The sequence below is a fragment of the Hyperolius riggenbachi genome, chromosome 4 (assembly GCF_040937935.1).
Source record: "Hyperolius riggenbachi isolate aHypRig1 chromosome 4, aHypRig1.pri, whole genome shotgun sequence".
Taxonomy (NCBI): domain Eukaryota; kingdom Metazoa; phylum Chordata; class Amphibia; order Anura; family Hyperoliidae; genus Hyperolius; species Hyperolius riggenbachi.
The window spans coordinates 90638785-90663082 of NC_090649.1; the positions used below are offsets into that span (position 1 = coordinate 90638785).

At 46.1% G+C, this 24298-nt stretch overlaps 1 protein-coding gene across 6 annotated transcripts in view; it reads right to left on the reverse strand.

Annotated features, from left to right (window-relative positions):
• LPIN1 (lipin 1) overlaps positions 1–24298 on the reverse strand; it is a 235402-nt gene that overhangs the window by 7810 nt on the left and 203294 nt on the right. For all 6 annotated transcript variants that reach the window (XM_068280284.1, XM_068280285.1, XM_068280288.1 and 3 more), the window contains 5 exons: positions 22416–22564; positions 19780–19866; positions 15240–15392; positions 13165–13279; positions 9833–9936 (listed from right to left, as the gene is read on the reverse strand). In XM_068280284.1, coding sequence (XP_068136385.1) covers positions 9833–9936; positions 13165–13279; positions 15240–15392; positions 19780–19866; positions 22416–22564 — 608 coding nt within the window. The remainder of the gene's footprint in view (positions 1–9832; positions 9937–13164; positions 13280–15239; positions 15393–19779; positions 19867–22415; positions 22565–24298) is intronic.

Sequence of the window (24298 nt, forward strand, 5' to 3'; positions counted from 1 at the left end):
GAACAAGTGCCAATTCCTGGTGGTAACATTCCTTCTGTGAGCGATTGCACTCAGTTCGCCGATCACCAGTGATAAGCAAAGTACTACTGCAATGTCACCCTACGAGTGCGTTCTCACTGCAGTATTTCAATTTTGAGAAAAAGGAAAACATTACCCGCCTGCACCATTTTTACAGCCATTTTTCTTAAAAGAATGTGCAAAAATGCCCATTCCTCTAACAATCGCTCTGAAAACTGCAACCACGAAACGGTTAGTGATTGCGATTGCATGTTGTAGTGTGAACTAGACCTTAGGGCTGGTGCACACTGCAAGAGCTTTTTCTAAGGGCTTTTGATTTTAAAAGCTCTCGCTAATGTAATGCTATGTGTGTGTTCTCAATTGAGCGATGTGATTTTATCAAAATCCCCCATAGCTTTGCATTAGCAAGAGCTTTCCAAATCACTAGCGCTTAAAGAGAACCCGAGGTGGGAATTACTAATACTATTGGGGCACAGAGGCTGGTTGCACACACTAAGACCAGCCTCTGTTGCCCCATCGTATGCCTCCATGTCCCCCCTGCTCGCCGCTATAGACCCCGCAGTGCTGGCGACACGCAGCGTGTCGTCAGCACAATGTTTACCTTAGCGCTGTCAGTCAGCGCCGCTCCCCCGCCTCCTCCGCATCGCCGCTACCCGCCCGCGTCACTTCCCTCCTATCAGCGGGAGGGAAGGGACACGGGCGGGTGCGCCGATGCGGAGGAGGCGGGGGAGCGGCGCTGACTGACAGCGCAAGGTAAACATTGAGCTGGCGACACGCTGCGTGTCGCCAGCACTGCGGGGTCTATAGCGGCGAGCAGGGGGGACATGGAGGCACACGATGGGGCAACAGAGGCTGGTCTTAGTGTGTGCAACCAGCCTCTGTGCCCCAATAGTATTAGTAATTCCCACCTCGGGTTCTCTTTAAAGAGACTCTGAAGTCTCTAAAAAAGTCTTTTTATGTCATAAATCTGTTTAATACTTTATCCCTAACTAAACCGCTGCATCCCCGCCGCTGTATCTAAATCCCCCCCTAATTCGCCCTCCCTCTCCCCTGAAAAATCCACTACTTTCTTGGTCATGGATTTTGCTGCCCTCTACTCTTCCGTGTGAGGCAGAGCTATGAGCTGCAGCCCTGCCTCACACACGTCTGTCAGCGGCGGATCTCCGTCTCTCTCAGCGAAGGAAGACTGAGAGGGGTGGGGGAAAAGCGGCGATCCGGGCTGACAGACGCGCTGAGAGGCAGAGCTGCGGCTCATAGCTCTGCCTCACACGGAAGCGCTGCCCGGATTGCCCCCCAGGGAGTTTTGGGGGGGGGGATTTAGATAGTTTACAGCGGCTTAGCGGTTTAGTTAGGGATAAAGTATTACACAGATTTATGACATAAAAATACTTTTTTTAGAGACTTCAGAGTCTCTTTAAAGTGAACCAGAGATGAAAATAAACTAGTGAGATAAACAATTGGATCTGTCCTTCTACTCCTAAAAATGACTCTTTTAGATATCTCAAGGTTTTATTTTATGCATAAACATTTACAAAGCAGATTTAAGGTTTCATAGTCTCTGCTCAATGCCAGTGTCTTAAGAGTCCCAGAGTGAAAATACATGAACTATTGACCTTTTTATCTTTTTCTCTCACAGTAAAAAGTCGGAAGTATCTGCTTAGCAAAGTGTTTGATAGCTGTAATTTGTTATCAGGGAGCCCACTGAGTCCTGACTGGAGGAAAAACTGTCAGTTCCATAGCCAATTATAAACTCTTTCAGGCAGGGAAAAAAAGTAAAAGGAGCACAGCACAAGTGTCTGTATGCTTGCCACTGTATATGCACATGTCTGTCTCACCATGTCACATGTCATCTCTGGATCTGGACTCTTACACAGGACAGCAGGAAAACAGAGAAATACACCCTGTATTTATTTAGAGAGTTTAGCCTGTTTAATTCCCCCTCATCTGTCACGAAACAACAAGTTGTAATTTGATCCCTCAGCTGCGCCAGCTGACTGCCACGGCAGAGAGGCTCATTTGAAAACACAGGATGTTAATATATTTGCTTCCATGAAAGCAGGAAGTAGACACTGCAGATTTATTGCAGGATTTGTATCAGCTGTAGCAAAAATGTTTTTTCTTTAAAAGTTATTATGCTGTTGCACATCTTATAGAGCAGAGAGTAAGTTCTGAGTTCAGGTTCCCCTTTGAAAAACTCTTGCAGTGTGAACCAGCCCTTATGGTGGCCATACACTTATAGATTTGCAGCAGATTCGATCATCAGACAGATTTCTGGCAGATGCCTGGGAAGTTGAATCTGACAGGAATCTATCTGATGTGTGCCACACACTAGGAACAGATTTCCAATAGATTTCATTCGGAAATGAAATCTATCTAAATTTGGACCATTCGATCCAATGCAACTCTATGGACCATGGATCTGCTGCCAGCAGCAGATCGACCTAGATTTTCCATCATGTCAGATAGATCAAATTCATTGAAATCGATCGATAGATTTGAAAGAATCGATTTCTGATCGCTTAATTCTATGGAATTGATCTATCGATCGATGGCTGAAATCGACCAGTATGGGCCCCATTAGTCCTGTTCAGTGCAAAATCCAATTAAACTTTATCCTTTAAAAGGCACTGTATATACTCTGTATATACTCGCGTACAAGCCTAATTTTTCAGCACAAAAATGTGCTGAAAAGTTACCCCCTCGGCTTATATGCGGGTCAGTTGAGCAGAACAGATGGTGGAGCAGGTTTTGTTACTGGCAGAGGAGTGTAAGGATTGTGCACTAGTGATCCTGCTCTTACCAGCTGGCTCCTTGCTGTGTCTGTGTCCCCTATCCCCTGCAACATGGTGTGCAGTGTGTGTTGCTCAAGACTACCTGTGTCCCCTGGCTTGTAGAGCAGAGCGTGCCAGCAACGTTTCAGCGGTGCAATGATCGGGTGTTCTTCCTGTGTGGCAATCGCTGTGCCTCATATCTATGACGCCATCTAGTGGCATTTTGTGACACAGCTGTATCATCCTTGGGGCACATCTGGCTATGGGGAGAAGGAATGACTTGTACTGGGGCACATCTAGCTACTGTGGAGGGGGCTATACTAGGGAGCAGGCTTATACACGAGGCAATCACTTTTTCCTTGTTTCTCTGGGAAAAGTGGGTACCTCGGCTTATATGGGGGTCGGCTTATATGTGAGTATATACGGTACTTGGGGCAGGTTTTACTATACATCCTGTTAGGGCAGGGATTGGGTTAGCATAGGTGGAGTCATTTTTGAGTCTACAGTCAAGCTAACTCCTTTATAGTAAGAGGTTATATCTGCAAGCTTGCTTCATTCCCCTCGGTATATTATAATAGCTAATGTGTTTTAAAAAATGCACTTATCCGTTACTTTTCTTTCATTTTCGCAGACAAAGAAGATCAAAACCTGTTTTGAGCGACTTATCTAATCACCTGTCAAAACAGGGAGTCATGTTCCATCCATCAGGCGGGTGTAAAAATAGCAGAAATTTCATTAGCACATGTGTGATTAATTAGTTTCACACTTCATAATGTATCTTTCTTTGGCAATTATCTCTCCCTGTGTTATTAAGCTGTGTACAATCCTGCTGATAATAACATTCCTGTTTCTCTTAATTATAGGATGCTTCGGTATATTGTTCCGGAGAAGCACGCCAAATTCCAAATCATGAGAACAATCATATTTTCTGCTGTAAAACTTCAGCGGCATATACTGATTACTGACCCTATTCTACGCTATTAACCTCTCAACGCATTTACTTCCGCTCCATTTCCTTGCATGGCTGATATAAGGTTGTCAACACGATCTATCCATGGCGGCCCATGTATAGGTATTACTAGCTGCAAACAGATCTAACCTGCAATTATCTTCTGCAAGAAACAGCACAGCCTCACCCACATACCCTTTTAAAGAGAACCCGAGGTGGCTTCCTAAGAATGAAATCCGCACACAGAGGCTGGGTCTGCCTATACTGCCCAGCCTCCTTTTCTATCGCAATCCCCCCTAAGTTCCCCCTGCGCTCTGCTATCCCCCATAAATCAAAGCCGCGCTGTCGACACGCAGCGTGTCGCAGCGGGCTGTGTTAACCTCTATAGTGTCACTCTGCGTGCTCCCCCCGCCTCCTGCATAGCTCCGGTCTCTGCCTGCGTCCCTTCCCGCTGAATGCAGGAGGCGGGAGGAGCAGCGAGAGTGACACTACAGAGGTAAACACAGCCCTCTGCATGTCGACAGCGCGGCTGTGATTTATGGGGCATAGCAGAGCGCCGGGGGAACGTAGGGGGGATTGAGATAGCAACAGAGGCTGGGCAGTATAGGCAGACCCAGCCTCTGTGTGCGGATTTCATTCTTAGGAAGCCACCTCGGGTTCTCTTTAAGCCAAATACACACTTGAGATAAAAGTTTTTGGAAAAGGAATGATCGCAGACTAATTTTACCCCTTCCATGTAGTATGAGAGCCATACTTTACACAGTCTATATGGAGCTGAGTAATCAGAAAAATGTTTGCAAGATGCTGTACACATGTAAAAGATCAGTATCTGCAAAAATCAGTTCCTGCCAAATGCATTTAAAGCCTATGATATCTGCAGATCTCAAACACCTTGTTTAACAGACATTCATCTGCAGATCAGACAATCATCTGCAGATCTGAAAATCCATCCTGGTGGATCTGATCTGCAGATGAAGGTCTGTTAAACAAGGTATGTATGAGATCTGCAGATAACAGACTATAAATGCATTTAGCAGGAACTGATCTTTTGAATGTGTAAGGGCTCGTTCAGACTATGTGGGCTGTCGTGCGCATTTTGGCAGCGGGCATAGTGTGCGACACGCAAGAACGGTAGAAGGGCATAGACAGCCCTTCTATCGCTCCCATCATATGCGCTATTGCACTGCTGCATGCATTTTTGAGAATTGCAGTGCAGATCCCATTCATTGTAATGAATGGCATCTGCAGCGCAGCGCATAGTAGCGCAGATGGCGTGCGATTATACGCGTTGCGTTCTGATCGCACAGCCATCTGCACTAAATGATGTGAACGAGGCCTAAAGCGTACAGCATCTTGCAAAGATTTTTATCTGATGGGGAGTTCAGCTCCATAGACTAGACTGTGTAGGTATGGCTCTCATACTACATGGAAGGGGGTAAGATTAGTCTGTGATCTTTCATTTTCCAAAGACTTTTATCTCAAGTGTGTACTTAGATTTAATCCCAGTACACACTGACATTGGGGCCTCATGCAATTAACCTTTTCCCCTAAGAGATCATTTTTCATCTCTTTGAAATAATGGTAGCCATATATCTAGCCACGATGGACACATTTCGACCAAGAGACATCTCTCTCTGATCGAATAGGATTAGAGAGAGATCTGACAGCTGCCCATACACCACAAATCAATTCCTGATCAATGTGAGCATGAAATCTCTAGGGAATCAGCTGAGCCCCCGACCCCCCCCCCCCCCATCCTGCTGTTCCTCTAATGTATAAATGTAGATGTATGTGCACATTTATACATTACCTGCCTTGTGAACTTCAGAATCCGCTGCTCTTCCTTTAGCCCTATACACGCTGCCAGTGTTGTGCATATAGATGCTGCCGGCGTTGCGCATGTGTGACGTCACACACGCACCACATGCTATGCACTGTCGGCGTGTATACTGCTTAAAGAGAACCCGAGGTGGGGTTCTGACAATGCCATCTGCACACAGAGGCTGGGTCTGCCTATACTGCCCAGCCTCTGTTGCTATCCAGATCCCCCCCAAGTTCCCCCTGCGCTCTGCTATGCCTCATAAATCACATCCGCGCTGTGCTTACCTTTGTACTGTCAGTCTCTGCGCTCCCTCCGCCTCCCTGCATAGCTCCGGTCCCCGCCCGCGTCCCTTCCCTCCAATCAGCGGGGAGGGAAAGGACGTGGACCAGAGCTATGCAGGAGGCAGGGGGAGCGCAGAGACTGACAGTACATAGGTAAACACAGCCTGCTGCAACATGCTGCGTGTCAACAGCGCGGCTGTGATTTATGGGGGATAGCAAAGCGCAGGGGGGGCTTAGGGGGGATCTGGATAGCAACAGAGGCTGGGCACTATAGGCAGACCCAGCCTCTGTATGCGGATAGCATTGTCAGAACCCCACCTCGGGTTCTCTTTAAGGAAGAGCGGCGGATTTGGAAGGTGAACGCGCACCGCGACACAGGACAGGTAATGTATAAATGCGCACATACATGTACATTTATACACCGGGGTAACAGCACTGAGGGTTTCGTCGCTCATCCAGATATCACTCGGCGTTACTGACGCACACCAGATGGCCCGACATCTTGCAGCATTGTCCAGTCGACATGCTTGGCCCGAAATTGGTCGCATTGTTGATTTGGCGGCACCATTTTTCATCCGATTCGATGATTATCAAATCAGAATGACAATGAATATACAAGGCTGCGCTGCCCACTCAATCCTATCACAATTTGCAACACCAATCTCCCAAATCCCCTTCTCAGTTATTTGTATCTTATCAGTCAAATACTGCAGTTTCCAAAAATAGTTCCTGTGTCTCAGTATTTAAAGTTCCACAGGTTGATATTCAGAGCTTACTGCAGCCAAGTTTACTGTAATTTGTGGTGGGATCGCTGTGTCAGGGTTCCAGATGTCAGGATATGTCAAGTAGATGAACTGCGCTCTCCACCTTCCTATAAAACAACATACAAATGGCACATAGCGTGACTCCATACACATGCACTTTGCCACATACAATCAATCACCACTGTGACAATTGTGCTCGTGTCGCACTCGTGTGTCCACTCCCAATATAGATTGCGCTCACCAAACAGCAGCCACCTCAAACTCAGGTGGGTCTAGCGTATTTTTCACACATAAGCTCCAGGCATATTTAAAATCCTCAATGATCTGTTTAATGTCGCTTTGATCCTCTCCGGAATCATGAAATTGTAAAACACATAAAATACATCATAGTGTAATCTGCATAAAAAAACACACGATAGCCCGCGCAGTGAATGCGCACTCACTTATATCTCCTTGTCATATGGCACATCATATAGGCGGCAGCGAGATCTGTCCTGGCCTCCGGGCATGGGGTGAACGGCGTCCCGTGTCCCTCCTAGTACCCTTTCGCCTGGTCTGCGCTGACTCGCGTCCTCCTCGCTAAGCTGTTCCTCAAACACTTCCTAGTGCAGTGACGTCAGACGCGCCGGCCGTAGCTCCGCCCTACGCGTTTCGTCTAGTCAGACTCAGCCCCTGATGAGTCTGACTAGACGAAACGCGTAGGGCGGAGCTACGGCCGGCGCGTCTGACGTCACTGCACTAGGAAGTGTTTGAGGAACAGCTTAGCGAGGAGGACGCGAGTCAGCGCAGACCAGGCGAAAGGGTACTAGGAGGGACACGGGACGCCGTTCACCCCATGCCCGGAGGCCAGGACAGATCTCGCTGCCGCCTATATGATGTGCCATATGACAAGGAGATATAAGTGAGTGCGCATTCACTGCGCGGGCTATCGTGTGTTTTTTTATGCAGATTACACTATGATGTATTTTATGTGTTTTACAATTTCATGATTCCGGAGAGGATCAAAGCGACATTAAACAGATCATTGAGGATTTTAAATATGCCTGGAGCTTATGTGTGAAAAATACGCTAGACCCACCTGAGTTTGAGGTGGCTGCTGTTTGGTGAGCGCAATCTATATTGGGAGTGGACACACGAGTGCGACACGAGCACAATTGTCACAGTGGTGATTGATTGTATGTGGCAAAGTGCATGTGTATGGAGTCACGCTATGTGCCATTTGTATGTTGTTTTATAGGAAGGTGGAGAGCGCAGTTCATCTACTTGACAATTATCAAATCAGATGGTCGATCGGCCACCATGTCGCTAGATGAATGGGTACCTAAAACTTTCAGCATTTTGCAACTGATAAAGTACCAAAAAAAGATGAAAAAAAGTACCATTAGGGACCTTTTACATACGGTGCAGTGCGATTTGCGGCATAAGACCCCACTGCAATGCATCGCATCATTACCTGTATTTTGTTCCCTGTGGCAGACTGCGCCGACAAGGAAAGCCCGCCATGCAGCTTTGCAGTAACGCATTGCATACAGTGCGTTGGGATGCTGTATGCTGTTAGACCGCACTGCAGCTCTGTGAATGCAGTAGCCATAAAGTACTCCTGATCTGTATTTTAAAAGCCTGTTAAAAAAAAATGCATACCTCAACTAACTCCAGGTTCCCAACGCCGCTTCTTCCATCCAGTCAGCTCTGCCATTCTACCGCAGTATCCTTTCGTAAAAGCCTCTGTTGTGTCCGATTACACTGCCTATTAATTTGCGCTGCCCCGCATGCGCAGTAGGAGACTGTGCGGACACAGTTCCTATTTAATTATGCTGCTGGTGGTAAAATACTAAATATCTCCGCTCCCACACCTCTTACACTCCCCAAATTTTTAGGGTAGGTAGAGGAACCCCTGAACTACCTCTATGCCACATTGCAGCCTCGGAGACCGGCTGGTTCCCAAGATAGGTTTCTCTAATCTATCTCCTGAATCAGCGGGGCTCGGAGGCTGCAATTTGGCATAGAGGTAGTTCGGGTGTCCCTCTCCCTACCCTGAAAATTTAAGGAATGTATGATGTGTGGAAGAGGAGATATTTATTATTTTACCACCAGCACCATAATTAACTTCACACTGAGCATGCGTGCTACTCAGTGTGGAAGGGAGCTTCCGGGCAGCGCGATCAGACATTACATCGGCATCTTCCCAGCAATGGCGTTGACCTGGAAGTACACCAGGAGCACTTCCGGTTCAGCGCCATTGCTGTGAAGATGCCAGCATGACACTGCGGTGGAGCAGCAGAGCCGACAGGACAGAAGAAGCAGCGATTGGAACCTGGAGTCGGTGAGTTATGCAGTGGCTTATTTTTTAACAGGTTTTTAATAGTTAAAGCAGGAAGGGCGGTTCAAGTGGGTGTAGTCAGGGGAGGAAGGGGCGTTGAGAACTACTACTTCCTCCCCGCCTATGTTCTTTACCAATCAATGTTTTCAACTGAGTAGAACAAGGACCACAGGGGGCACTAGACAAAAAAGGATGGTGCTGTGACATATGTCACAGCATCACGTATTCAACGGATTAAATAAAATGCAAACACCCCTTCAGTTTAGGGGTAATTTAAAGTGATCCCGAGCCGAAGTTAAGGAACAAAATCGGATACATATTGTACCTGAAGAGAGGGAAGCCGCAGGATCCTATTTAAGCTTTCCTCGCTTCTCTGTTGTCCCCGTCGCTGAGTGTGGCCCCCCTCCACATTGGGGCTGCGCAACTCCTCTTCCTGAAGCATGGTCGTGCAGTAGCCACGCAAGCCTTCCACTGGCTTCTGCTTACTGCACATGCATGGCTACTGCACAGCCACGCCTCAGGAACAGGAGCTGCATGGCCTCGATGTGATTAGCAACAATGCCTCATCGCTAATCTTTCAGGGGGCCGCACTAAGCGATATGGGGACAACGGAGTAGCAAGGGAAGCCTCAGTAGGAGATCCTGAGCTTCCTCCTCTTAAGGTAAATATCTGATTTTGCACCCGAGCTTTGGCATCAGTTTGGTTTCATAACTTGCATACACCCTTCCCCCACATTTTGGCAGTGAGAAGCACATCTATTACAGGGAGCAGCACGCAGCATGTCGGGCTTTATTTTGGTGAGCGAAGCAGCGAGCGGCCATGTTTACTCATTAAGCCTCACCACCTGCTGCTCTGAGGAGATGTAATCTCGGAATGTTCCGGGTTGTACAATAAAAGAGATACTCACGAGGAGATGTTGGTCTTTGCGTGCTCTTGAATCAGCTCTCCCTTGGGATTCACCGTAAATATTCTGTTTAAAGAAACTCCCACTTGCTTATACGAATAAACATCCTGTATAAATCATAAAGCTACATATTAGTCTATGGAAGTGACATTTTAATGCAGCAATAACCGCGTCAGCGCCAGAAGAGTTCACGGCATTCCAATTGATTTATGATGTCATAAAGCGGAGTCCTCCACACAACTCGATAAAAAAAAAAACGGAATGTGGAAAAGTCCCATAAAAAAGGGCCTGCAGTATTACTCAATAAATATTCTTTAAGTGTGTCCAAGTGCTTTGATTTTTATGTGGACAATGTCGTAAATTCACAGACGAATCTTATTGGATTAATACAAACAGTTTAATCTGTATCCTGCGGAGCGCGTCTAATCCTGTCAGAGCCGCCATCTAGTTACCATGGGGAGGAATACTCTGTAGGGATGTCACAACACTGTATACTTGCATCAGATACACAAAATATTAATGAGCTCATCGACTCGTTCCTTTACATAGGAAGCACCGCTGTGAACGCTAGAGAAAGAAACATACGCCAGGGGTCCTAAAGCGGAAAAATAAACACACAACCCTCTGCTTAGCATTGAAACTTTTATAAAACATTGTTGCCAACAATGCCAAATACTATTTCACTTCCTCGACCAGGAGGTATTTGCAAAGCCTACATTTGAAAGCGCCACATGCTCACTTGGGCATGGCGTAAACCGAAACAAAAACAGTTAAAAAAGTGCAGTAAATTGTGGATGTAGAATATCGGTAAATTTACTGATATTCTACTACTTAATTGATATAGTGAAACAGTGGTAATATTAGCCGATATTTCACTATGACCTAACCACTTCCTACTGAAACTCCTCCCCCACCCCAGTGGTGCCTAACCTTAACCTCCTCCCTAGTAGTGCCTGACCTTATGCCTTCCCCCCCCCCCCCCAGTGGTGCCTAACATTAAACCTCCTCTCCAGTGGTGCCTAACCTTATCCCCCACCCTCTTGGAAGTGCCTAACCTTAAACCCGGGGGCAACTAACCTGACCCCCCCCTTCCCCCAGTGGGGAACTAACCTGATCCCCGCTAGTGGACAACTAACCTAAATAACCTCCCTCCCACCCCAAACCCTGAACTCCTGCGTCAAATTTTGACCACAGTTATAATTACTTTGTGCCTGCTATTAGTAGCTGCAGTTTGGATAGCGGGCTCTTAAACTTGTCATGCTCCATTTAGCTGTTCCGTTTGCAAAGGTACTTGCTTCACAAGAGCAAGAAGTTACTGTAATTACTAAGGCATAACTTAAGGTCGGTGAGTGAATAGGAGAATTATTTTGCTATATCCCATAATATCGAGGCATGTTTACCACCGGCGAACTTCCATCCCATAATGCCCAGCATGACCCTGAAGTCAGTGAAGTTCGCACCAATGACTGTGTAACCTGCATTTCTTTCGGGAAATGTCGTTTTTCATACGCCAGTAGTCATGACATTAGGGTCAGGCTGGGAATTATGAAGTGAAGTTTGCTGCTGACAAACCCATTCCACAGCAGATTCCAACCCACACCTATACCCTCATTTTACAGAGCAAATCCAACTTGTAGACAGCTGTTTCAGGCTTTTTTTGGCTTTGATCAGTGTAAGGTGTGAATAAGGAGGCTCTGTGGTCGGACTTGCAGAACAGAGGTGTTAACAAATCCCCATTATGGGAGAGCGTGCTTTTTGGTTGCATCTGTCTCTTAGCAAAAATCCTAATGGCCCATACTCACGTGCTACAATTGTCGTCGCAACCACGTGGCACGTGAGTGTTGCGGCGACAGGTCGCCCGTGAGTATGGCACGCGCGCCCCGAACAATCGCTCGTCGCTGCAGTAGCCAGGCGATTGGCGTGGTCAATCGCCTAGCGACAGTTGCCGCCGCAACTGTCGCTAGTCTGCGTGTGTATGCGGACTAGCGACAGCAACCTAATAGCCAGTGCACTGAGTTTCCGGCGGGGGGGGGGGGGGGAAGAACGCCGGCGACAGCTTTCGTCGCATCACTAATCCCACTTTTCCACGGTGTGTATGTGGAGGGACCTGGCGACGAGCTGTCGCCAAAATGGCGCGCACACGCTCCCGTGTGCTAGCGACAAGCTACATAAGTAGCTCGTGAGTATGGGCCATAAGGGACACAAGTAGTCTGGGAGTAGTCTCTCCTAGTGATCTTATATACACACGTTTTGGAAAGAAGTACACTAGCTATGACCATCACTTCTGTGGTATCTGGGAATTATTTATTTATGCAAAAGTGAAACTACAGGGGAGCAGCCCCTACAACTGCAGCCCAAGAGCGGTGAGCGGAAAACTACTTACCTTCCCTCCCGCCAATAAAGGGTCCATCCTTCAGATCAGGTGTGTTTGTGGCTACCCCTATTATAGGTGTGAAGACTACGATAGCCACTTTTGTTTTACGACCCTTGCAAGATGAGACTTCTACCTATGAGGGTCGCCAAGGTTAGGTGTAATGTCTGATTGCGCTGCCCGGAAGCTTCCTTCCACACTGAGTAGCACGCATGCTCAGTGTGAAGTTAATGATGCTGCTGGAGGTAAAATACTAAATATCTTCACTTCCAAACCTCTTACACTCCCCAAATTTTCAGTGTAGGGAGTGGACCCCCCGAACTACCTCTATACCAAATTGCAGCCCCCGAAACCCGCTGGTTCAGGAGATAGATTACAGAAACCTATCTCGGGAACCAGCGGGTCTTGGGTGCTGCAATTTGGCAAAGAGGTCGTTCTGGGGGTTCCCTCCCTACCCTGAAAAATTGAGAAATGTAAGAGGTGTGAGAGCGGAGATATTTAGTATTTTACCACCAGCAGCATCATTCAATCGTCTCCTACTGCGCATGCGGGGCAGTGCAAATCAACAGACACAACATAGGCAAGGGAAAGGGTGTGAACATTGGGGGGGGGGGGGGGGGGCTCTAAGTTTTCCGGGGGAGGGCGTGATTTGAGATTTAAACAAACCCAGTTGCCTGGCAGCCATGCTGATCTTTCTGGCTGTAGTGTCTGAATCCCACACCTGAAACAAGTCACCCTTGAGTTAGAAACATCTGATCTGCTGCATGCTTGTTCAGGGTCTATGGCTAAAAGTATCAGAAGCAGAGGATCAGCAGAGCAGCCAGGGGAGTAGAGAAGTGGTATTCTTTAATAAAAAAAAATGTCAGCCTCCATATCCCCTCTCAGGTCAGGTGTCCTTTAACTTATGTGGGTGCAGGAAAGCAAATGAGTAATAAACCTTAGAAACTGGAAAAAGTGTACTTACAGTGGGTCGGTTCCCAAAAGCAGCATAGAAGGGCTCCGTGTTGGGGAGGAAGAGGTTCTTGATGTCAGTCAAACACTCAATCTTGAATTTTTCTGGCTTCTTTTCTATCACTTCTCTGCAAAAATACAGATGTATATATAGCCATTTGGTTTTAATTTGACAGATCTAAAGCACAGAAAGCAAGCAAGCAGAGGACATTTGGCAGAATTGTAATCACTGCTTTTACTAATCTGAAGGTGGTGGTGGTGGTGGTGTGTGTGTGTGTGTGTGTGTGTGGAGGGCAGTCTTTCTATAAAAATCACTTCCTGTATAAAAGCAAAGACGATTGTTAGGGATAACGAGGCACCCTATTACCGCAGCATCTTTCTGTCTGCCGTAGCCTGCCCACAGGAGTCATAGGGTGGCTGATTGCGCAGGCAAGATCTGACCGCTGTCACTGCATCCGCCCACTACAGCTAGGAGCACCAAGGTTCAGCCAAGCAGCTGCTTATGCTAATGCATTGAAAGGGATGAGCAGCAATCAGTGCTGGCAATTATAATCCTGGGGGTGCGTAAGGCCAGTTCCATGCTGTAACAACAGGCTTGCAATGCAACAGAGGGTAAAAGTCGCATGGTGCGTTATGTAATTGTTGCAATGCATAAAGTACAAAAATATGCTTCACCGCAACTGTAAATACGCTCGCCGCCCGATAATGCACAGCAAGCCTCCCGCTATTTTGACAGATTCCGCTAACGCACTGATGTGAACGTACTATTATAATATGATCACACTGCGTATGCGATGCAGCACAATGTGTCAGGGTGTGGCTGGCAGGCGGCTCTGCCTCTGACACAGGAGACCAGGGTTTGAATGAGTAAGCCAGCACCTATTCAGTAAGGAGGCCTTGGGCAAGACTCTCTAACACTGCTACTGCCTACTAATCGTGCACTAGTGGCTCCAAGTCTGGTGCTTTGAGTCCACCAAGAGAAAAGTGTCATATAAATGTTCTGTGTCCTGTCTTGAAAGTACCCTAACAGCAAGATGGCAGCTTTTTGGGGAGATTGATCCCAAAACTTTAAGAACAGGTGTCTGGCAGGGAGCTACTGTATCCAAAGAGGCAATAGCAAGACTCAATTTAATTTACGGCCAAAATCTGGCAACGATCATCTGTTATCTAGGGGCAGCTCCAAAGCTGAACTCTAGGTGTGTGGGTGTGGGTGTGTGTGTGTGTGTGTGTGTGTGTGTGTGTGTGTGTGTGTGTGTGGGTGTGGGTGTGTGTGTGTGTGTGTGTGTGTGTGTGTGGGTGTGTTGATATATGTGTTATATGGACTGGAGGTAGAGCTACCGCGCGCAAGGCTCTGCCTCCCCGGGGCAGCACAATCCCTGTAAAGTGGTGAAGGGGATAAATAGCTTATTCTGCCACAGGGATGCGGCAAATCAGCTTTGATCTTAATGTTTGAAGTGAACCTCCAGACTAAAAATCTACTCAGCAGTACTGAAAAGGTTTGGTATTTCTTAACAGTTTCACAGCATCAGAACTTTGTTTTTCTTATATAAGCCTTATTTTTAGCTGCACAAAAGCTTAAGCTCCGCCCCATCAAAGAAAACTGCCCGGGCTTTTTTTCCCTGACGCTGTGCAAAGCATGATGGGATCACCTAAGTTGTTATTCACGTTGCCTAGCAACGGAGGGGTGATCAGCACACAGGACAGTTGGAACTGTGTCTCATGCTCCCTGTCACCTCCATTCAACCAAAAAGATGGCTGCCCTCAGGAAAACATTTGCCTGTTCTTTTAAAAACAAGGTGGGTAAGAGATTATATTACCTATCTATTTTAATTAACATAACTAATGTAACTTAATGACTGTATATTTGTTTAGGCTGAAGTTCCTCTTTAAGTTAACTGTACAAGTAAAAAAGAGGGAATTTAATAGGCTTCAGACTCTTTAAGCAGATAGTCCTGCCATACCTAGAGCTACCCAGACTTGGTTACAGCTTTTGTGCAACGCAGGTTTGAATTCAGTAAACAAAACAGGATTTTTAATAACATAAAATATCAGAGATTGCATTAGTATTAAGGTTAAGTGAAGCCGTACCTGTGCAGTGCAGAGAACAGGCTGCTGGGACTGAGGAGAACAGGTCCTTGGGGTAAGACAGTGCCTCGCTCATTCACCCAGTGCAGGTACCCTCGAGTCATGTCAGCCATCCCGATAGCCCGCGCTGAGCAGTACAAGAACTTGTAGCCATTTCTGATGAATAACAGGAAAACACTCAATGAGAAGAACAAGGGCAAGGAACTATACCAGTATACATTGTTATGGATGGTAAGTGGGATGGAAATCGTTCCAAGCTGAAGTAGAATCATGCAAATGTTGTGTGCAAATGTATGATGCCTGTGGAAAAAGCCCCTGTTTACTTATCTGTTCACAGTGTAATCAGAGGCAAAGGCTCACTGCCCTAATGTTTACTGTTTTTGTTGCAATATTTGTGCTGCTTAAGACTTTGCTGTATATTTTTTGGTTGTACCCGTGTTCCCTGTGTTGTCTTAATGTGTTTTGTAAAGTGCTGCGGAATATGTTGGCGCTATATAAATAATAATAACAAGCGGACATAAAGAGGAACAAGAAGGCTCTAAGGTAGGGGTGTCCAAACCTTTTAGGCCAAGGGCCATATCACCATTCTTGAGAGTGCTAGGGGGTCAAACCAGCAACATTAAACACCATTTTGCTGTTTAACGAAATGTCACAGTCATAGTGTATCAAATGGCAAATAAAACATTTCCATAGACAAAAAAAACATATATCATGTGCGGTTAGCATGTCCTTTAAAATATGCAGGCATAGTGCTACTTAAATAGTGGCAGCTGCTAATCAGTGGCTGTTACTGCTGCTGGCACAGTGGTGGCTGCTAATCAATAAGTAGCTGTTACTGCTGCTGGCATAGTGGCTGCTAATCAGTGGCTGTTGCTGCTGCTGGCACAGTGGCGGCTGCTAATCAGTGGCTGTTACTATTGCTGGCACGGTGGTGGCTACCAATCAGTAGCTGTTACTGCTGCTGGCACAGTGGCGTCTGCTAATCAATGGCTGTTACTGCTGCTGGCATAGTGGCTGCTAATCAGTGGCTGTTACTGCTGCTGGCACAGTGGCGGCTGCTAATCAGTGGCTGTTACTGCTGCTGGCACAGTGGCGGCTGCTAATCAGTGGCTGTTACTGCTGCTGGCACAGTGGCAGCTGCTAATCAGTGGCTGTTACTGCTGCTGGCACAGTGGCAGCTGCTATCAGTGGCTGTTACTGCTGCTGGCACAGTGGTGGCTACTAATCAGTAGCTGTTACTGCTGCTGGCACAGTGGTGGCTGCTAATCAGTGGCTGTTACTATTGCTGGCACAGTGGCAGCTGCTAATCAGTAGCTGTTACTGCTGCTGGCACAGTGGTGGCTGCTAATCAGTGGCTGTTACTATTGCTGGCACAGTGGCAGCTGCTAGTCAGTGGCTGTTACTTCTGCTGGCACAGTGGCTGTTACTATTGCTGGCACAGTGGCGGCTGCTAATCAGTGGCTGTTACTATTGCTGGCACAGTGGCAGCTGCTAATCAGAGGCTGTTACTGCTGCTGGCACAGTGGCGGCTGCTAATCAGTGGCTGTTACTATTGCTGGCACAGTGGCAGCTGCTAATCAGTGGCTGTTACTGCTGCTGGCACAGTGGCGGCTGCTAATCAGTGGCTGTTACTGCTGCTGGCACAGTGGCGGTTGCTAATCAGTAGCTGTTACTGCTGCTGGCACAGTGGCAGCTGCTAATCAGTGGCTGTTACTGCTACAGTGGTGGCTGATAACCTACAACCGAGCAAAGGGATAGGCAGAGTGGCGATACAAGGTGGCCCCTGCATGTGGCACCCCAGCTATGGCTTGTGAGGCGCATGGAATTAACAACTGTAGAAAGCTTCAGGGCAGGGCCACCAGAGAAGGCTTGGTGGGCGGCATTTGGCCTCCAGGCTGGACATTGCTGCTCTGGGGATCCAGAGCCTTATCTCCTCTTAGATGGTTTGGCTGGATAGTGCATCTATTCAGTAAAGAGACCTTGGGCTAGACTCTCTAACACTGCTACTGCCTATGGAGCGGCCCCTAGTGGCTGCAGCTCCGTCGCTTTGAGTCCACCAGGAGAAAAGCCTAATATAAATGTTCTGTGTCTTGTGTGTAAAACATGTCAGTGGTTACCAACATTATTAATTCATGTTGAGAAGCAAAGACATATGTGACACAGCGAGAGGGTCGCTTGTGGCCACCACTAATGCATTTTTCCACTAGTGCTTTGCCTGAGAGAGGTCATGCCTGGTGACGAGCCATTATTGGAATGCATCTTAGGCTGACAGAGTTCAGGTTCTTATTACAACTACCAAGCTGTCCATCAGGTCCCATGTGTGGCAATAATTACATCACTTCCTGTGAGCTGATTACTTGGATCCCTCACATTGCTGCTTTCTAACCATTTCTACAATTTTCAAACTTCACATACAAAAGTAAAGTTACTAAAGTCTGCCTTCCTATTGACTTTAATGTGCTTCATGCTTGAAATGGTCGCCTCAGCAAGAAAAAGTGTCTGAAACTCAACAAAACTAAATGGGGCGTTTCCACTTATCTCTTCTTACCACAGTCTAGGAAACACAACCACATTAGTATTCATGTGGATGGAAACCCATCACCTCCCCTCTATGTGACTGGACTGTAAGGGGAAGCTGGAATAATGTGATTTCCACATGAAATACGCCCGAGATGGAAGCAAAAACTACTTTACCAGTTGCACTAAATTACCGTAGTTCATTCTGCTTCATAAATACCCCCATTACTAGGGAGTCATAAAAGGATACCCGAAGTGAAATGTGACATGATGAGACAGACATGTGTATGTACAGTGCCAAATGCAATCGGGTCGGCACCACCAAAGTAATGTAAAGCTCTTTTTATTCCATAAAAGCAGTGACAGACGCTGTTTCGGGCAATGTAGCCCTTTCTCAAACTGCTAGAGACAGATGTACAGTGCCAAGCACACAAATAACTATTCTGTTTTCCTTGTTTTCTTTCTCTGCCTGAAAGACTTAAATATCAGGTATGTAAGTGGCGGACTCAGTCCTGCCTCAGACAGGAAGTGACTACAGTGTGACCCTCACTGTTAAGAAATTCGCCTTTTTATCACTTTTTTTGCTCTCAGATGCCATTTTCTGCTAGGAAAGTGTTTTATAGTTGGAATTTCTTATCAGTGAGGGTCACACTGTAGTTACTTCCTGTCTGAGGCAGGACTGAGTCAGCCACTTACATACCTGATATTTAACTCTTTCAGGCAGAGAAAGAAAACAAGGAACACAGAATAGTTATTTGTGTGCTTGGCACTGTACATACACATGTCTATCTCATCATGTCACATGTCACTTCGGGTATCCTTTAAACAGAGATGGCCAATCAATGCCTTAGTTTACACAGCCAGTTACCAATCGGGTTCCTGAAAAGAGGCAACTAGCGGAAATTGATAGAAAGCATAGGTTACCTTCTAAAAGACCACACTGTATTATTACAGAAGGTATAGCTTATCATCTCTAAGACCACACTGCATCATTACAGTAGCCATACCTCACATTGGTGAATAACGGTACAAATATAATACAGAGTGGTCTTCTGTGAGGAGGTAAGCCTTGCCTTCTATCAATTTCTCCCACATGACTCTTTAGGTCCTAATTCACGATAATAGTTAATAGTGTATGGCCTGGGTCTGGCTCCCTGGATTTGTTTGCATCAGTTACAAGTCAGTCACACTGAGAAGAACCCTTGGCTCAGTTGTGATGAAGTGACGTGTGTATACATGCTGTGCTTGTATATCAAGATGTGGCTTGCTCAATAAAGTCAACATTTGATAAAATGTTTTGCATGTCTTGCAAAGTGCTTATAAACTAAATTACTTGCAATTCAAGGTTCTTCTGTATTTTACTTTTGCAAGAGCATGACAGCGCTTTTCACTGAAAAACTGATTTTACGCAAAACTGCTGCTCTTCTGTACCACTCATGCAGTTCTGATGAGGAAAGAGTTGACCGACAGAAGGGCGGTGCCACCATGAATCCACCTGAATCACGTGATTCAGGCATCAAAATCTAGGGGCTGGTGTTTGGACAAACAGTTTGAGTTACCTGGCTCTTGCTTTCTTTCCTCTCTCCTGCCCACCTTCCTGGCACACACACTATCCTCCTCATCCAGGCATCCCTGAATCCCAGTCCTCATTCGACTGGTGGCACCTGCCACGACCAATCAGGCGGGGGTGCTGGCAACAGACCGGCCAATCACAGCCGCCCACTGCTCCTTTTTCTAACCGCCGATGGTCTTGCGGGCAGGACTATGGCACCGTCACTGGGCCAATCACTGCACTCGATCAGTAGCAGTGATATCTGATAGGTCACTGGAGAATGCTCCAATGCTCGATCAGTAGCAAAGTTTGCTTCAGCCAGCAGAACCTCTAGAACCAGCCATGCGCAGAGAACCCTGGCTTTGTCTGATCCTGTCAAAATCAAAAATGCTGGATGAAAACCAATTGTCTATGCCCAACATAAGGCCTCACACGTTATAGACAGAAAGGCAAAGAAAGTGATGTTCTACTTACTGGCTAACTTTGTGGTACAGTTTGGCAATGCCCTGGTGAGTCCAGTCTTTTCCCAATGTTGGCAGAATGTGACCTAATGTATCAGACCTGAAAGAGAATCAAAACACCACTGGAATTATTTAGGGGGAAAAAAGGTTAACGGCAGCAAATACTGTATATACTGCCAGAAGTCTCCAGTATCCAGTGGGCCTGTAGAGCATTCAATGGGATTTAAATCACGGGCTTATAACTAAACGTTACTTCACAAATTCACATAATCCTTAAAGAGAACCTTAACTGAGAGGGATATGGATGTTTCCTTTTAAACAATACCATTTGCCTGACAGTCCTGCTGATATCTTTGGCTGTAGTAGTGGCTGAATCACACACCTGAAACAAGCATGCATCTAATCTAGTCTGACTTCAGTCAGAGCACCTGATCTGCATGCTTGTTCAGGGGCTGTGGCTAAAAGTATTAGAGACACAGGATTAGCAGGAGAGTCGGGCAAATTGTATTATTTTAAAAAGGAAAAATCCATATCCTTCTTAGTTTAGCTTCACTTTAAGTATCCTTAAAGGGAACCCGAGACGAAGCACCCTTGTGTATTTTACCATATATATCAGTAAGAACATTAGAGAAAACACTTACCGTGCTCTCGGTTTCATCCTCACTGCTAAAAGTGTCTGTTATCAGCTGTGATAAGAATCCGGGACTGAGCATTCAGTCTGGCTTTGCAGGGAATAATTATAGCTGAGTCATTATAGCAGAGCCACAAGGGGGCAGGCTTGGGCTTGAAAAGACACCAGAGAAGACAGACTCAGCTATAATCTTTCCTTAGCAAAGCTAGACTGAGTGCTCAGTCGGGGATTCTTATCAGAGGTGATAACAGTCAGATTAAACATAGAACAATGAAACTAAGAGCAGATTACGTGTTTACTGTCATGTTCCCACTGATTTATAAGGTAAAATACAAGAGGGTGCTTTATCTCTGGTTCTCTTTAAAGGGGTGCTATGGAGAAAACCTGTAAAACTTGAAGCTCATTTGTACACATACAGTACATATAAGAAGTACAATTGTCTCAGAGTAATTGCAGTAGAATTAGTTTACTTCCTATGTAGATATCGCTTACAGTATACATTATAATCTACTAACTCTGAGCCTTACTGACAGGTTTTGGACTAGTCCATTTTATTATGGGGGATTCTCAAGATTTGTTTTATCTTCAACAATACTTGAATGGCAGTGGAACAATCCCACTTGCCAGAATGGTGGCACATGAGTAAGCAGCTTGGCTGGCATGTTTGTATAAGTACTTTGCAGGGAGTGCTTTTGAAACAAAAGAAACTTTGAGAATTCCCTATGAAGAGAAAGACTAATCCAAAAGCTCTTGGTAAGGGCTGGTTTCCGCATCCATCTCCAAATCATATGGGGCACCCGTACTATTGCAAAGCTGCAGCCGGATTGCTGTAGCTGTGCCATGCGTGGCTATAGGGATTCGGATGCAGTCTACAGAAGACTGCAGTTGGCACTATTTTTTTTCAATCTGCCTGCGTTTCGGATGCAGCCTATTGATTTCTGTATGGATGCAGCCAGGCTTACATCCAGAACCACTGGTGTATAGCAAGCCTATAACTTATACATTTTACAGAGCCACATCAACCCAACATGCAAACAGCCTTTTTCCTGACTGTTGTTCCTCCTCCGTACATGGCAGGGATTGATATGGCTCTATGGTATAGGGGTGTGGACCAATACAACAGAGTAACCAAGCAGCTCGGGGTGACCCAAAACCACTAGGAAAGTATAGGGGACTATAAAGCCCAAAAAGGGTTTTTACTAAAAAGCCAACACTCACTGTAGTTTGCAGTTTTGGGTCACACCCAGCTGCTTTGGTACTCTGTACAAAAGGTCTTGAACGGAGGCGCCAATGTAGAGTAAAACCATCTAAAAACAGTTTAAAAGGGGGAAGTTGGTGGACTTACATCTCTCAAGGGAAAACAGACAAGGATTCGTTATTTTTATTACAAAAATAACATTTATTTAAATCTCCAGTATGCAACGCGTTTCACGGGCAAGATCCCGCTTCATCAGGCAATCAATGGAGAAAAGCTAGTGGTTGTCCGTAACGCAGCTGAGCGCCTGTCAGACATAGGCGCACGGCAGCGTTAAGGCAAACTACACTGAGCGTTGGCTCTTCAGTTTCTTTTAGTCCCCAATACTTTCCTAATGGTTTTAAGTCACCCCGAGCTGATTGGGTATTCTGTTGTTCCTATGACTCATTACACTTTTTTATTCTCCCATTCTCAATCCTTATTTTTTAATTTGTGGAGGGAGATGGTGGAGAGGAGAAAAGGACATGAAGGGTAGCAGAGGGACAGGCGGTACGAAGACAAACGAGAGACAACAGGACAGAGGGGAGAACAGAAATGGAAAAGGCAGCAGGGTTCACTGCACAAGCATATTGTTTCTTTCCTACAATATGTGAATTTGTGTGACCAGGCAATTTATTGCAGAAACAAGCTTCCTAAGCAATCTCGGCATGAATAGAGACGGCCATGACTTTCCAGAGAGGCATTTAAAGAAAGGAAATGGAAACGGCCAATCCGGCTCCCTGTGCCCTTCCAGTCACCATTGTCCACTCCACAAAGAGCTCACCTCGTAATTGTTCCATCAATATCAGAAATGATGATTTTATCATCCCAGTTCCACAGGTAAATGGTGCCCTCACAGCGACACGTTCCCTGGTATTGAGTCGTAACGCTGAACACCACATCATTGGGGCCGCTCTTCAGCTTCAGACTTTTCTGCACGACAGAGAAGGATTACAGTCAGCTCTGTACAGAGGTGGGTAGGCAGCTGCAGACATTAAATATCACAGTAACAAAGGGTGGAAAGAAATTATTTGGGAAGGTTCTCCGTCAAAAGAAATATATAAAAAATAACTAATCTATGTAATTTTACACAGTCAGGCTCCTTTTACACTATTTAGAAATTATAAATCTTCAATAGCACCGAAACTTTGCACACAAATCGCAATAGGGTTAGATCACAAAGCTTACTTATTTTTCAGCTTTAGGCTACGTTGCCACTGTAGCGTGAAATTTTCGTGCCCCAAAAAACCTTATAAGATTTTTCTGATTGGTGAAAATTCACTTGTAAATTTGTACGCGTTTTTATGTGAATTGCCATACGTGAAAATTCGCATTAGTCAAATATAACAATCTGCCTAGTAACAGCTTAGTCATGACTGCTGACAACTTCCTGTAACCATGGATTAAAGCCAATGGGTACCGTTTAAAAAAAGAAAAAGTCAGATACTCACCTAAGGAGAGGGAAGGCTCGGTCCTAATGAGCCTTCCCTCTCCTCTCCCGGTGCCCTCGGTGCTGCGCTGGCTCCCCCGTTCGCGTCCGCCGCCGCAGGGACTTCGGAGGTCTTCGGGAGCACTTGGGCTTCCGAAGACGGGCCGCTCCATACTACGTACGCGCGAGCGCGTCATAGAGGGCGCTTGCGCATGCGTAGTATGGAGCGGCCGCGTCATCGGGAGCCCGAGTGCTCCCGAAGGCTTCTGAAAGCTCCCTTCGGCATGCGGAAGTGGCAGTATTTGACCGAACTGGTCGAATACTGCCACGGGGGATCCTGCGTGGGACCGGGCACCGGGAGAGGAGGGGGAAGGCTCATTAGGACCGAGCCTTCCCTCTCCTTAGGTGAGTATCTGACTTTCTTTTTTAAACGGTAAACATTCACTTTAAGTGCAAATGTTTGCATAAATGACGCAAAAATTTGCGCTGCAATGCGTTGCCTATGCAAAGCATTGTACGCGATTGGTGCACAATGTCTGAAAAAATGATGAAGGACTTCAGATTTTTTTCGCGTGTACTTAAATTCGTATTGGATGGAAACCATTTACTACCATTAGTTGCCAAATCAAATTCAAATTTTCTGAGAGAAAAATCTGACACAAAGCGGACAAGTGGAAACCACGCCTAACTGTAAGGAGAGCTAATACATGAGATAGACCGATACGAAGAGATAAATCATGAATTGAGCTAAGTTGTGAGTTAATAAATAAGGTGAGATCCATCTGCAGAAAAACTTTGTGAATCAGCCCCATTGCGCCTTAACATTGCATTTGTCCGTTGCAACACAAAGCAACATAAATACATCATAGGGCAATATAGGGGCTTGGAGGATGAGCTTTTTGTCCCTAGGCCTTCACAAAGGACATGATCTGCGCATGGAGGAAAAAACGTTTTAGCCATATATTTAGGAAAGGGTTCTTTACAGCAAGCGAGATTAAAATGTGGACTGTATTACCACAGGAAGAAGTTATGACAAATTCTATATCTGCATTTAAAAGGGGGCTTAGATGCTTTCCCTGCAATGAAAGACATCCATGGCTATAATTACTAGGTAATGCCTAATGATGTTGATCCAGGGATTTTATCTGATTGCCATCTGGAGTCGGGAAATAATTTTTTCCCTTTTGGGGCTAATTGGACCATGCCTTGTAAGAATATTTCACCTTCCTCTGGATCAA